Genomic DNA, 16,420 nt, shown 5'->3' with positions numbered 1-16,420 from the left:
TTATTTGGTCAGCTCTCTAAATCCCACCCTCTGTGATCATTATCTTCAAGAGTCTCTTGTCTCCGCGTTTATATTTTTACTCATCAGTGCTGCTTACAAGTACCTAATCATGCCACATCCTGCCTGCAGTCACCTTACTCCTAAAGCAAATAGCTCTGTACTCGCACACCACCTCAAATGGCAATCAAACAAACGAATTAAACATTGCAGCATCAGCCAACAAAGTAGCAAAATATACACAATTCACCCTTGGGAAAAGTGGTTTCTGTGCTGGAGCACGATGCACACCTATCTCTACATAGTTTAAAACCTGGTTTTGCATTTCTGAGATATATAAGAAAAGAGAACAAACTGGATTCCTCCCTCTATCCCACCCGAATAATTCTGGATTTTAGCCTGAACAGTTATTGCTGATATCAAGCAGATAATCAGCTATAACTGTCAAAGACCACATCTCCAACTTGCTGTGCTAAGACAGACACAAACAACGAGTAGACATGTGCATGCGTTTCCTGCACCTTGTATTAACGCCAACCCCCCCCCCCCCCCCCGCCCCCGCAACAACTGGTCTCTGTTGAGAGCATGACGGATGGCTCTTCACTGACCTTTGCAAGCAGCCTGGGATTGCATCTGTTACTCAGCCAACAGACCTGGTAAGTCAGCTCCTGTTCACCTCTATATGAGATGCCACCTTCAGTTTGTCACATAGGAATAGCTCTGTATAGCTCAAAGTGTTATCAATTAATATGTATAATATGATTGAAATAACCAGGGAGCCACTAAAGTCCTGTGTACAGCCCCCGTCAGTTAATATTTAAAACAGGGAAACAATAACGAGATACAATTTAGGGTTTAGGAACTAACTACTAGACAATGGAGCTTTATATATATGTAAGAAAAGGTAATGGATTGTGATCTGGTCAATAAACCTTCAAGAACCACTTGGAACTGTCAAGACAGACTAAGAAGGTAATTCCTACAGGAGGACATCGCGACCACCAACTCATTGCCCACCTACTCAAATGATACCACCTACTCAAAAGAAGACAACGAAGGAAGAAGACAGAGTCTGCGCCCTAATTTACGTGAGGGGCAAAGAAGAAAGAACCAATCATTAAGGAAAATAACAATGAATATATATTAGTTAAGTGTATAAATGTGAGAATTTGTGAGACAAGGGTGTGCTGTCTTGAGACAGGCACCCATTAATGCTCATCAATGAAATTAATTTGAAAATACCTCAACTCTGTGCGTTATTGGCTTGCACACTGGGTAAATGAACCCCGTTTGTGGGACAACAAAAGCACTGTTGCATAGGCAGTATCATTATTATAATATCATAGATCAAAATAAAAAGTATGCAGTAATTTCACAAAAACCCATTAATTTTAGTGTTTTCTCCAAGTGTATGGAATGTTGAATTTCTCCAGAGGATACATTAAAAAGTGAGACACCTGTTCTGTTGTGAAGCATTCACATTAGAACTAATGGAACATACATCTTGACAGTATTATTAAATATGTCTTGAAATAAAAACAAGCTATCTTGAAAATCCAGTTAGGTCTAAATAACCCATTTAGTAAATGCACTTCCCCTCTTGCAAATAAATTCATTGGAGGGCTTGCTTTCTTACTGTAGGCTTGCTTTCATTGGAAAAAAATAATGTTTTTTAACTCTAGATCCTACTTCCCAAAGGGATTGATAGTCTTAGCTAACTTACCTCATGATCAAAGGGAAGTGCCTGTTCACCATCTTTTTAACATGAGATAGTTCATGATCACTGCTTACCCAGGAGCACAGAAAAGATCACACTGTTTAGCGGTGAATAGTAGGTCCTGAACTATGGCAGCATCTGCTTTGGGAGAGGGATGGTAGCGTTGTCACCCAGGAGGAGGGGTACCAGGGGAGAGCTTTATAAAGCTGCGGAGCCAGCTGGGAGGCAGAGGCCAGGTCTTGCCTGACGCTGCCTTTTGTTTCTGGTTGTTTCAGCTTTCTCTCTCCTCAAGGATCAGGCGTGCTTTTCCTCTATGTTGCAAACTCCCCAGGTAAATCATCTATTGGACCCTTTTTTTATTATCTACCACACAACAGAATTCACAGATTGCAGGTCTAGCTGTAGAATTATTTAAGGCAGCCATGCAAATTTGGATTCTTTCTTTCTTTTGACTGAAGTAACTATTTTTGGTTACAGCCTAGAAGCTACTTAGAGAGGGATTGTCTTCCACTTCTCTCATCCCCTGACACAGCAGGGACTCCATCACTATAGAGCTTTTAGGGGCTATTTTGCTGGAGATCATAAGCAATCCTTCCTTCATTCCCCTTCTTAAAAGGACCCTCCCTTAACTATATGCCATTTCTCAACCGAGGCCCAGCTGTCAGGGCAAAATGCATGGTAGAATGGTTTTGCAGAAGCTGTGGTGAGAAAATGTGAAATTAATTCTTGGCTTTGAATTCAGGAACGTCTACAGGTCTTCCAGATTTGCTTAAACATAATCCATCTGGCCCTTTTCCATATATGCTCAGTCCCCTTGCACATTCAGATAAATTTGTTACCTAGTTTTTATGATAAGCATTCTATAGCGCAGCCTACTAGGTAGAGGAGTGGCCTTGGAAAACATGAGTTTGCCACTCATGGATGACAATAGGAAATCCACTCCTCTGCCTCTGTTTTCGTCCTCTCAACAACACACCAAGTCACGACCATATTACATTTATTACTATAAAAACATTTCACATTTTGTAATAAAATGTATAAGAAATTGGCATCTTCTTTAAGTTCAAAGGAAACGGACCATTTAATGTAAGGACACGGCTGTGAATTGTAAAGGCTTGATCTTAAGTCTTGTCACCCAAGGTCCATTCCCAGCTAGGAAGCAAACATTTGAGCAATCTCACACTCCATTAACAATAATCTCAGCTATGCCTAATTCCCTTCATTTTGTACATCATGCAAAAAATCTCTTTCTGAATTGTTTTACAGCTGACAATTAATACTTTAACGATTGCAGTTCTATGTGTGCTCTTGCTCTGGCTACCAGCAATCCCAGTGGCAGATATGCTACTCAATTTTGCCTGAGTTGCTTTAAAGTAACATCTTGAAGACTCTAGTTACAGTAATTATTATAACACACAGACTTTAAATTAGTATTTGCTAAACAGATTATTAAACAGATCACACATTGTGATAGGTAGTAAATAGCTAAATTAACATAGCATGTATAAAAAAGGCTAAAAACCTACTTAAATCAGAACCAGTGGTAGATTCATAAAAGTACAGAGGGCTTGAATTTAAAACATAGTTACGATTTCACCCTACATTGTGAATAAAAACTTGGGAAATGGTCTTACTAGTTAACATTTCTATAAGAAATACCAAAGTCACCTTTCATTGCATTGCAATAGGTAGTGATGATAGTGACATTTTATGATTTTTTTTCCCTGCATCTTGTTGCCCTAAGATACTGAAAAGGATGAACGTATTATGCATATTTTGGTCATTCTACAACATGTACTTACTGCAGTGTGATTAGTAACCTTCATATATTGCTTGTCAAAATCTCCATTATTGAGCTCTCCATCAACTACTGGATGTAACCAACTGTGGGCAGGAGCATGATTTAGACTTGATTGAATGCAGCAACGCTACATAATAATAGAAAATGGAAGGAAGAAACTGAACTTCTAGATGAAAAAGCAGGGACAACTTTAGAATTCTAGAACATAAATTCTTGAATTTGACTTGTTATATCTGTCTACTTTTGTACGTATGAAGAAGTAGACTCCACTTACCCCTGAGTTATCCTGTCAGTTCTTGTACTTCAGTATTTGCATTCTTCTACTTCATAAACTCATTTGTTCTTTTCTTAACAGTATCAGGTCAAACCACTGCCTGCATAAAAATACTGAGCTTACTGTTCAGGGAAAGCAGACTATAGACCTGATATTGTTATATGTATAAAGTCCATATATTAAAACCCAGAACATTCTTTAGTCTCTTTCCGATGCTGTTATTCTGCAAATACCTTTAGTACCAGGAGGTAACATTTTTTCTAGGCAGAACTGTAATTTTTATGTTAGTAATGTCTTTTTAAAACTTTTATAGTAAAAGCTAGAGTGGGATGTGTTGCTCTAAGACTTGGCTTAATATAGAAAGGATTCTCTTTCTATTACCTCAATAGCATAATAACATTGAAACATCACTAGTACAATTATTCCCTATTACTGTGAAAGAAAAATATTCCTTGATGAAAGAAAGTAATTGTACATTTCTCAGCAACTGTGTGATGCTTATGTAACATTCCCCTAATGAGACAAAACCAGGAAGATCAAGAAGTCATGTAATGACAAACCCAAACTATATATGCACTTAGGAAAAGTTGCATATTAGAGATGTTATTGCACTACTCCACACGTCTCTCTCTCCTTTTGCAGTGAGCATCACAGTTAAGTACAAATAGACTTTTTATTTTCCCTATGGTATCCTTCTCCACATGGGCTGTGGATCCCATTTCTGAATGTTTCTTCAGAGTGTCACTGCACTCACAGACCGCCGATGGCTTCCCCGGTTAAAACTCTTAGCATTATCTTTAGTCAGTTTGCCACCGTCCTGTCCAGGAGTTGTTACCCTGCTGGGTACAAGGAGGTAATGGCCAGAGAAAGGTCCTGCTGAAGAGTCCGTAGCAGTAGGTTCTTCCTCTGCCCACTTATTAAAGAAATAGTAGCCTTCTTCAGGTGTCTGTTTTCTGAGAGGATTCACTTCAGAGGCGGAAAGTCCCCGAATTTCTGTGTCCCCATGAGACACAGCTGTTGCCACTGGATGTAAAAATGGTGACACACATAAGTGGCTGATGTTTTGGTCAAGGTCATCATGAGATGTAGGTGATGCTACAGGTGCACCAGAAGTAGTTTGTTTTCTTGACCTCAATTTCTGGATTTCATGATCCTGTTGCCCTTTAGGAAGTTTATCTATTTGCTGTGCTTTCAGAATCAGAGATGCTCCAAAGGTTCCTCGTAGAGCAAAAATAAAGAACCTGATGAAAGAGGAAGAGAATGGATTGTTTTACCAGTGGGTTCCTTCCATAATCTGCATCACATAACACAAATCCAGCTGTAATTTTCCAGTGCTCTGCAGGCATCTGGTAGACACCTTATAGCTGGTAGATTAAAGTTGACTCCTGGATCTTAACGCAACTTGTAACACTTATCTTGACCTGTATAGAGTCAAATACATGCATATAAATACTAAATAAATGATACTAGAACCATTGTTGAACAGTGCAAGAAAGATACACAGAAGCTCACCAAGAGATGCAGTATTTGAGGAGATTGAGATTATATTTATACTGCTAAAACAGGCTAAAGATAGAATATTAATTTGATAGATAACATAAGCCCAGAAATTTAAAAACCTCAGCTTGTTGATTTCTCAGGAAGCAATAAAAAAAAAAAAAAGTGTCCTATCTGCCCTTTGCAGGACAGAGAACTTATATAACTGTATGTTGTGTGCAGTGAGAGAACACGCTTCCTCTCTCCCTGTCTTGTAAGTTTTGTCTGAAAACCAAAGTCTCTTTCAAAGCATCTTTCTAATAGGATTTGACCTTTACATAGATGGCCTCAATATGCATTTTAAAACAAACACGGGGATTCTTTGAAATTGCATTAAGAAAGCTGCCGTCTTCACATCCTGCTGCTAAATGTATGCATAAATAAGTATAACAAGATTAAAAAGCCTAACAAGCTAGACTAAGTACAGAAAGGGCCTTTAAGGCAATGGATTTCCCAGGCCTATCTGCACAAGTAGGAGTGGATAAACATATTCGCTGTGCTTATGCTCAGGCTGGTCAATCCCATAGCATCTCAAGTCTGGGAACTGTGCAGTTGCTAGTTACAGTTGGACAGCTAAGAGCACAACTACAGAGATCCCAGGTCCATCTGTGTAGATCTGGTGTGGATCATGTTCTCTGTATCTTCTGTGCGAGTTCCAGGTGGACCAGACAGGATGAGAGAGAAGGGAAGGAGAACTGTGTCTTCCATCCCGTGAAGTGCTTTAATTTGCTCCTGCCCTTCCCACAGCGCTGCAGGGTACGAGACTCAATTACCTCTTGGGCCCCTGCGGGGCTTCCTGGCAGACTGCAGTCTGCCTTCCACAGCTGGAGAAATAGATTTGGTTCCTATGTTGAAATCCTCCAAGAGACACACTGCCTTCCCTTGCCAATGAATGAACGTGAAATTCCGATCCCTCGCTTCTTCTCAGACTCAAGGGTTTTGGTACCTAACGCTGTGCAGTCTGTGTCCCAAAACAAAGCTCAGAGGCAGTTTTGAGATGCAGGTGCACAGAGGATGCACTGCAAAGTCCTGCCAGACAGCGCTCCGGGAAAAGGCTGCGCGCAGGCAGGGCACGGACAAGCCCCCGGAGCACCTGCAGTGTCTCAGACGTGGCAGCTAGCACAGACGGCAGTAGCAAAAGGAAGAAGCCTTTTAGAAAGAAACCGGAATCTCAAGGCTCCAACTGGTCTCTGAAGGAGATAGGGAGCAGGCGGCACGGCGAGATGAACCAACTGAAACTTAAAATTAAGTGCATGTTAACAAAGGGTGGTTTCACCACTGCTGTGATATGCTGACAGCTAAGTTGTAGCAGAAACTGGGGGCTGGATATCCTGTGAACTGAGGACTCTGCAGAAAATAATCTGGGGTACCTACATGAAAGAACAGCAGTTCTCCAACTTTGAAGATATCAAGATACAAATCTTAAAGCTCAGTATCCTGCTGAGGCAGCAACAATCTTAACCTTGCTGAATTCCCAAGATGGAGATACGAGTTCTCTAACCACGTGTTTGATGTAGCTCTCGGTAGAAAGCTCAGGGTCAGAAATGACACTGTGAATGAGGGCTGATAGGAAGACAAAAATCACACAGGAGCAAAACAGACTGGAAAAGGATGCCCTGCCTAGAAGACAAGAGACCTTACTGAACTATATGTTGTTTATCCTGACCTGAAGTTATATAATGTAACATGAAATCACAAGAGCATCTCAACTCAAATGGGGAAATAATAATTTGAAGAAAAATATTATCTAGTCTTGAAAGGTTTCTTTTCAAAGTTAAACCTCAGATTCTAATGCCTTACAGCACTTACGAAATCAGATACTAAAAATATTTTCCTGATTCTTGCAATACCAGTGTGCTGCACTACTTCATGACAATTAGGATGAGAGAGAGACTAGCAAGATAGTCAAACCAACCTATTTCTTTCATTGTGCAAGCACAAATAAAGATTTTTAAATAAGTGGTGCAACTCAGACAAAGCATATCTGCTTAAAGAATGATTCATGTATCAAGCACCAAAAGTAGTAAGGTTACCATATACATATATGGGAGCAGAATCATTATGTTTTTCATCCTAGTTTTTTTCAGCAACCTATCAAAAGAATTATCCCTCTCCAAATATTATTCGGCTGCAGTTAAAGCTATCTTTAACATACCTGATTTGTTGCACAGAGTAAAACTAAAATTCTGGATGCAGAAAATGATTCCATATGGAAACATGTTCTCAAATTTGGCTTACTAATGCACTGTCACGTACTTAAGAAACAAAATACATTTTGTAACTCTCAAAACATACAGGAATATTTCAAAGACTTGCTTTCTAGTCTTGATCAGCTCAACAACGTTGTGTTTATGATTGCGAACAATCATGTAGCAGATTTGTACTGGTAAACTTTGAAGCACCCCAGAAAGAAGGGGTTTCCTGATGGGAAAGCAAAAGCAGTAGATATATAGTGACTTATCTAGGGTTATGTAACTGAATAAATTAATGGTTCATGAACTGGAAAGTTGAACCCAGGCATCTGACTTACACACTGATCGCTTATCCCTCTGCAACACGTTTGCCCGACATATCACATATCCGTACACATCACTATTGTTATTTCACTCAAATGCCTACAAATCCACAAAATGAAAATGGAGAGGAAAACAGTGCATCATTCAAACCTTGGCAAGAGTGCGATGACTGGGGTAATAAGACACAGTAAATAGAAGGTGGGATCTGAAAGCTGTTTCTCCATAACCCAGTAGGGGTTGGTGGGAGGGTTGCAGACCACGCAGGCGGCATTGTAGATCAGAGAGAAGATGAAGTAAAACACCACGCTGCCAATCATCGTTACCAAATGGAACAGGGTCTGTAAGCAGAATTGCACAAAATGACAGTGATGCTTGCGAGACCCTGACTCTGGGTGTAAGACAGGAGGTTACAAAGACAAATTGGAAAGAACGTATTCAATAGTGCCTGCTACTGAAAAGTATAGTAGGAGAAATACCTGGAAATTATCTTACAAAACAACAGTGACAGTGGATACAGTTCTTTAAGAAACACATTCTCATATATTGAAGTATGTAAAAATTGTGTACTGTCCTGTCCAAAGGCACAGTAGAAGCAAATTCTGTCGCTATGCACATGAAGGTATTATCCTGAGGGTAATAATAAATTCTGGCACATTGTGAAATCTCAGTGCATCTGTTACTTTTTGTGACCCAGAATTCAGGTAAATGACTCTGAAAGACAATGCCATGTCTATACAGCATGCTATGTTCATAAAAGAAAAAAAGTCATGGGAACAGGACAGGTCAAATACATACCCATGTTTTCATTTCTAGAGCCTGGTGCAAGAGAATGGTCAGGAGGGAGATGGTATTGATGGGGTTTCCAAAGGAAAACACATCTATGTTAGAGTCCTTGTATGTCTAGAAAACAGGCAGATAGACTGTGATGAGCCCCGACTATTCGGAAGTGAATTTTTCTGTTTTTTAAGGGGGATAGGAGAATGAGAATATTAATGAACCTGGTACTTACCAAATAGGGGACAAAGAAGCAAATGAGGCTTTGGTAGAAGGCATCCAACATTGTAATAATAAAAGTTGACAGCTTGTATATCTGCAGGAGTTTATAGATAACAGTCATTATGATTGGACACACATCTCTAGTCTGTCCTGCAGACATATTTGCTGCCTGTTTTTCTTCCATTCAGACTACTGATTATAGCTAACTGGTCTCCCTTCATGAGTAAATGGCTCCTGAGCAGCTGATTTAGACCACAGGCTTATCTCTGAGCTGGCGTTTTTTCTGTGTTAACTAAAGGCAGACCTTAGGAAGATTAGCCAGTCAACTAAAGGTCTTAAAAGCTGAAAGTCATGAATGCCCCATCCCTCTCCAAAGGACCCCATTCCTCAAATTATCTTTCAAACAAAGCTCTTCCTAGAGCTATAGAATTGGTCAAAAATCCTTTCTTCTAAGGTTCCTTCCACTGAAACATCTATTTTGTCCCATTTTAATTTGACTACTTGTCATATTTAAACTTATCTAGCAACCTGTGGGGCCACAGCTCCCATGGAGTGGGATGCATTATTGGAGTGACAGAAGGCTGGGCTCCTGTTGTTTCAATGCAGACAAAATGCCAAAGCAACAACAATGACCTCTTCAAAGTGGTAAAGAACATATATTTTGCATATATGTGAGGTCCAAGAGCTCCTAAGAAAAGGAATGGAAAGTCCTACAGAGAATCCTGAAATCCTGTATTCCCTTGCCTAGGTTTTTCAAAATATCATTAAACATGATGTGAACCATCAGTTCATCAGTGCTAAAAATCACAGTCCAGGATAATGGAAGTAGGTATTAGGAGAAAAAGGAGGAGAGAGAAGAATTCCTCAGTACCCTGCAATTTTGTGATTTAAAACTAAGGCTGCTTCAAATTTTGCTCATTAACAGTTTCATAATTTCCTATTAAAATGTTAAGGCAATTTGGGAATAAGTGCTACTATACTTTATGTATATGCAAAACCAGGTATGTATGTCTGTATATGTGTGCTCCTCGCAAACATACAGAGATCAGACTGGTTCTCTAAACCTGACAGGCAAACTAAGGTGAATACATAACATATTTCATGCATATTTTCTGATGGTTAGCAATACTGACTATTCAAAGAAAAAGAAGTAAACAAATGAAACAGTTCATGCCTGGAACAGCCTAGACACCAAACTGTGACAAAATCCTTTATGTGTTAATAGGTATATTTCTGAACCTGAGAATAGAAAAAAAATGTCGGGTTGTTTATTGATTTAAGGGTTTGCATTTTCTTGTCACTTTTTGCTGTAATCTTTTTAACAAGCTTTTCTTCTTCAGTAGGTTGAGACTGTTCAAAGCACCAAATCTGAGCAGAGTTTAATCAGGGACAAGCTAAACTATTTTACCCTCATTTGTTACATTTCTCACCCTGTTTTATTTATTTCTTCCTATGTCTTCACTGCGAAATTGTCTATATATTTTAGTGTGTACGTATATACACGCACACACACATATTTGCTCCATCATCTCTTCTTCAGATCAGAAACACCAAATACAGGGCTGATTCACTAGCACATCACTTTACCTATTATAATGCAGCATGCTGGTGCCAGACTGGCTTCATATATTTAATGGCAGAATAAATCTTCCCAGTTACATCTTCCAACTATGACCAAGCACCCAGCCTCATTTCCAGGAAGCAACTTCAATCATATGTTCCTTACCAGTTCTTCTGACAGCTACAGTTATACCTTCTTTTACTGGACATCAGTAAACTAGAAACCATAAATGGGTCATTTGGTTCCAAGTAAGTCTAAACTCTTTTCCTTCCCTCCTCACAAAACCAAAAAACTGTGGTCCTTTGGCTTATCAAGCAGTTATTTCAGCAATCAAGACATACCTCTGAATTTTGTCCATTCTTGTACAACTCGGGCAAACCTAGAAGTGTTTCTGCAGAAACATCTCTATCCAGGATTCCGAAGAGGAGAGGGGGCATCGAGGTGAAGAAAAGATTGAAAAAAATCATCTGCCAGTAATCTATCATTGTGCTGCCTGAGAAGCCACAGAAGAACTGGTACCAGAAGAGCAGGTTGACGTAGCTCTGTAGAGAAGCAAATACAAACACAACATACTGTTACAAGCCAAACCGTGGCTCCCTACACACGCAGAAGCACACCGTTCATGCTGATGCGATTTCATTTCTCTCTGGGTTGTGGAAGTCAGGAAGCGGCACCTTTCCTGTGGCCTCTTCTGTACATCCTTTTCCTTTCCCCATGCTGTTCCCTACCGTTACAGCTGATCTGGACCCTTTAGTTTGCAATGCATAGATGGTCTATGTCTCTCATAGTTTCACCTAAGAGGTTTATGTAGTACATTGGTTATTAACAGAGTCTCCCAAGAATACATTATTTTGGTTAAAGGTACCTTCAGTAGACAGCTCTGCACTTTATTCTGTAAAGAGGTATATCTTAAGGGTCTACTTCACATCAAGCCACTGTGATACAGCTTTTTAAAAGCCATTAGGTTTCTTTAAGAAAATAGCAGAGAATAATTAAGTAAACTGTTCACAGCTCTGAGCACCAGATTTTAAAATCCTTTTACAAACTGGTTGTCCCTGTGGAATCAAAGGCCTCCTGCTCCCTAATGGTACTGGGGAGATAATAGAACAGCAGCATCCCAGTCTGGAGAGCTATTACGCATTGCAAATAAATATCCTTTGAACTCTAAAAGGATGCCCAAACAAGAAAAAAGAAGTTTCCATTTCCACTACAAATTTTAACAGTGATAAGAATTAATCCTTATTCGAAATTATTAAAAAAACCCCCAACCAACAGATGCTTTGAATTCTAAGTAAATAGTCTTTCACGCTGAGAGTGTATTTCATGTCAAATGGACTTGTTTGCAGTCTTGTAGAAACTGTATTACTATCAGGTTTTTCCACTTCACATTATTCTTCAATGAACAGCTCATTTGCATATGCATTAAATTTTTAATAAAAATGCCAGATATGACTGCATCATTACTTGCAAGTGGTTCCTATCAAATTAAATGCAAAAATGCAGAGATTTCACAGGCAACCAATTCTTACTACAGAATCATCTTCTGTATTCTAGCACTAATAATCTGCTCTTCCTTATGCAAATTTTATTTTGAGGCCATGGGTATTATTAATAAAGTTTCTTGAACTACCATATAAAAGTTACTAGCCTTAAGTCCTTTTCCCCTCTGGAATCATGCTATTTCAGAATATTTAGAACCCATATTTTCCTCAATGCTTTATGCAGCACATTACTAAGAAGGAGGTAGCATACTATAAACTTGCAAAGTGAAGAAACAGGAACGGTAGCTTCATGAAAAGTAAGAGAGGTGTTCTGGTTTCAGCTGGGATAGAGTTAATTTTCTTCCTAGTAGCTGGTATAGTGTTATGTCTTGGATTTAGTATGAGAAGAATGTTGATAACACACTGATGTTTTCAGTTGTTGCTAAGTAGTGTTTAAGACTAAGTCAAGGATTTTTCTTTCAGCTTCTCATGCCCAGACAGCGAGAAGGCTGGAGGGGCACAAGGAGTTGGGAGGGGACACAGCCAGGACAGTTGACCCAAACTGGCCAACGGGGTGTTCCATGCCATATGATGTCATGCCCAGTATGTAAGCTGGGGGGAGAGGGCTGGGGTGGTGGATCGCTGCTCGGAAACTAACTGGGCACTGGTCGGTGAGTGGTAAACAATTGCATTGTACATCTTTTGTTTTGTATATTCCAATTCTTTTATTATTATTATTGTCATTTTATTGTTATTATTACAATTTTTATTTGCTTCCTTTCTGTCCTATTAAACTGCCTTTATCTCAACCCACAAGTTTTACTTTTTTCCCCAATTCTCTCCCCTATCCCACTGGGTGGAAGGGGAGCGAGTGAGCAGCTGCGTGGTGCTTAGTTGCCGGCTGGGGTTAAACCACGACAAAAGTATAACGTGCAAAAACCAAAACCAAAGCAAAAAACCCCCCATCCCTGGACTTGACCCTTGCTGGGCTGAAAACTTCCAGAATTTTAATAATCTTACCACATTTTTGTAGAAAAAGTAAATCACCATCTTTGCCAGGCGAGCATAACACCAATGTCCATGGACAAGGAGGAGTTTTTTGAGATGCTTGAATCGGGATATTGCAAAGTCACTAGCCATCACAGCCTTTGGTAAAAAGAATAGAAGTTAATTTACAATATATCTTTTTCCCACCCAACATGATGAAATTTGAACATGGACATTGAAATGATTTCCTACTGTTGAATATGGTAGAAAAAAAAAAAACCCTTGAGAAAATAGTTGGAACTTTCTATCTCTGCAGAACTCTCCATCTTAGAATGAGGGAGGAGGATGTGTGAGAAAGAATTTGGGGCAGAAAACACTGAAAGAGAATCAACAAAACCTGGAAATGCTATAGCAGAGATGATTCAGAAACCAGATGCTAACCTAACACTGGACAGGCATCTGCTAATTTTCCAGGCTTATGAGCAAACGCACGTTTGTCCATGCATGCTAATTGTTGGCTCAAAACACTCTTCTTTGGCTGGACCCATAATTAGAAACTGCATATTAATTTACGACAGTAATGATGCCAACTTGCATTTTTAAGATGACACTTGAGAGTACAGGGCTGCTATGAAACTTATTAAGCAGCAAGAGACCACGTGACAAAAGAGGAAAGGAAATAAATGGAAGGGATACCTGCATGCCTTCTTGGCCAGATATTCCAATTCCAACATCAGCTGCTTGAATCATACTTACATCATTTGCACCATCACCTAGAATGGGAACACAGGAGGGAACAAAAAAGGTGCAAGAAAGGGTGCTTAATACAAAATGCCTATATCAGAACAAGAAAAAAACCCTAGCTATGCTGACAAACAAAGGCTATTCTGTACAACCATGCATCTTAATTAGGGCAACTGATACTCAGCATCAAGCAATTATGACCTCTGGGGTCTGATCATGGTTGGAACATTCTCCTTCCCAGGAGACCTAGATCCACCAGGGCTAAGCTCGACATTGGGACCGGCTGGGTGGTGGCACGGACACCCCGACACCATCTACACCTGCATTGTTTTGTATGTTTCTGCTCGGTGAACTCCATATGCTCAGCATCATGCTTTGCAGCACCCTACTTCACTGAATTCTCCAAATTATATGATAAATTTGATTGCAGTTGACAACTTAACAAGCCAATTTCAGGAGTTATTGTGCTCATTTCAACTTGCAGCAATATATTAAATACATAACGAAATTTCCATGGAAAGAACAGCCATGGTTGTTGCCTGCAATGTGGAGACTGTGAATTAGGTTAGCTGGTAAAGCAAAATAAATGAAGCGGAGGGCTGAAAGCTTGTATTTTGAACTCTAAGGCAAAGCAAGAAATTTTAAAATACATCAGGCTCTTCCTTTTCTCTTTGGTCCGCAGAGGTGTATTTTTTAGTTTTAAGTCATAAAAATCAATTCTGCAAGGATTTTAGTGGGATCACTTATCAAGAGTGGAACAGGAAACTGAAAGTATTTCACATTATTTGGAGGTAAAAAGCAAATGAGTCAGCCCTTAATACCACTCTCGGGATAACTCTGTTTTCACCAGTTGGGAAAATCTGACAGGAAAAGGGCTTTATGAGAAGACAAAAGAGTGACAACTATTGACTGCTTTCTACGCCCAAAGCAAGGGCATTCTGGAGGGAATGTGTACATACGTTTGTACTGATGTGCATGAAAGGGACCGCTGGGAGATTCTGAATTTGGAGTGCCTTCATCTTCTTTAAAAGGGGGCCAGATTTGCTCAGTGAAAGCTGAAGAAGGACTTTCACATGGTTTTTGATCAGGAAAGACTATTCAATGCTATTTTCCCACTGTATCTATCTGAGGCACAAGAGATGGCTCATACAATATATTCCATACATTTCCATAACTCATAAGGAACCTGCTTCCCCCTTTCTCCTGTGAGAGTCAGAATGGAAGTACCTATCGACAGGGTCATCACTTTAAGCTGCCTCCGGACGAGCTTGACCACCATACTCTTCTGAAGAGGGGTGGCACGGCAGCACAGCACCGAGCGGCAGTGCTTCGTCAGCGCCAGGAACTTCTCCTCCAGGCCCCCCTGGAAGATGACGTTCAGCGTCTGTCCATCAATCACCAGTCCGAACTCAGGACTGGGCGCCTCAGAGGCTGAGAAAGATGTTGGGATAACGCCAAAAAATCTCCTCCATGGTTTTTCAACCTCATAATTCTTCCTCACCTCTTCCAAGGTTAAATTCAAGAGAGATTCACAAGTTTCCTGTGAGAAAACAGAAGCGGTTCTGGAAATAGTTATCTCCATCTCCCTTTACAGCACAGCACCTTACAAAGCGTATGTTTGTATAATCATGCCAGTGGTATTAAGTCTATCAGATAAACATTAGGGAAAACTGACTGAGAAATGCACCGATTCATCAGATTGGAGATTATTTCAGTGACATCATCAAATCCTTCAGTGAAAACACCACACATCTTATCAGCTAGTTAACTGTAGTAAGGAATTATTTAAAAAAAAAAAGAAAATAATCTTCACATCAGGAGGACATATTTGTATTTGCAATGCTGAGAGTTCAGAAATTAAAAAAAAATTCCTTTTTTTCTAAAGGAGATTTAAAATATGTCATTCTGGTACAAATGATGTGAGATATTGCAGCACTTGCTTCCCTCGGAAATAAACTGTGGTAGAGAAACAAGAGGTTCAGATTTTCAAAATTATCCAGTAACTTTGACAGTTTGGCCTTTTCTAGGTCACAGTTAGGGACAGAAATAAAGCTCCATATTGCCCAGCACTGTGCCTCAAACACAAACTAAGTCTTTCCCTCTTAGCAAAACTGCCTCATTTTGGACCAAAGTCCCCCTTTTGATGCAAACACCTGGAAATTGATTTAGTATCAGATACAGATAGATTTAAGGGGAGCACTTTTACCTCCCTCATACAGATCTCCTAAATTGGCACACCGCTATCAGAGAAAACCCAGAATCATCTAAATGTTATTTTGCTGCCTGTTAGTACTAAAAGTCCTCCTTCTGTGGCATGGCGCTGAATACCTGAGGAGCTAATCACTCCCTTTTCTACCTTTTCTGTCAGCTTTATTGAGTGATGATTCAGTTCTAAAACGTTATTTTCACTTTATGTTGCATAAGGTACATGTGTAGGATGTTTGCAAGATTTAAATTACACTTAAGTGGGAGGTTCTGGAATCAAATGTGCCTCTGACATCTAATAAAAAGCTGCATCTAGCCTGCACGCTTGAAACCTCTAAAAAATACTGAAGAAGCATCATCTTTCTGTGAACAACCCAAAAATTGTAGTGGAAATTCCTGGTTTGCCTTGGGTTGCCTTTTTAGATGAATCCCCCAAACTACCTCCTTGTGTTGCTTCTTCCTGGAAGATATTTAATTTTTAGTGTTTGGATAAGCTGCTGGGCTCAGGGGGTGAAGAGAGTCCCTTCCCACTGAAGGCAGTTCAGGGGTTAACTTTGGCAAAATTAACGGGTTAAACGCTTCGTATGTATTATTTGTTTTCCCCC

General features: G+C 39.8%; 1 protein-coding gene across 1 annotated transcript in view; it reads right to left on the bottom strand.

Annotated features, from left to right (window-relative positions):
• Positions 1-2,336: 2,336 nt before the first annotated feature.
• The window catches only part of ATP10B (ATPase phospholipid transporting 10B (putative)), a 56,240-nt gene continuing 42,156 nt past the window's right edge, over positions 2,337-16,420 (bottom strand). The window contains exons 14-21 of the mRNA XM_029998516.1: positions 14,838-15,150; positions 13,563-13,639; positions 12,900-13,025; positions 10,740-10,940; positions 8,851-8,931; positions 8,637-8,741; positions 7,992-8,179; positions 2,337-5,030 (exon numbers count right to left, since the gene is read on the bottom strand). Of these exons, the coding sequence (XP_029854376.1) occupies positions 4,523-5,030; positions 7,992-8,179; positions 8,637-8,741; positions 8,851-8,931; positions 10,740-10,940; positions 12,900-13,025; positions 13,563-13,639; positions 14,838-15,150 (1,599 nt within the window). The 3' untranslated portion in view covers positions 2,337-4,522. The remainder of the gene's footprint in view (positions 5,031-7,991; positions 8,180-8,636; positions 8,742-8,850; positions 8,932-10,739; positions 10,941-12,899; positions 13,026-13,562; positions 13,640-14,837; positions 15,151-16,420) is intronic.

Source organism: Aquila chrysaetos, chromosome 22 (genome assembly GCF_900496995.4).
Source record: "Aquila chrysaetos chrysaetos chromosome 22, bAquChr1.4, whole genome shotgun sequence".
NCBI classification, from domain to species: Eukaryota; Metazoa; Chordata; class Aves; order Accipitriformes; family Accipitridae; genus Aquila; species Aquila chrysaetos.
This window is presented reverse-complemented; position numbering and strand designations above follow the sequence as displayed.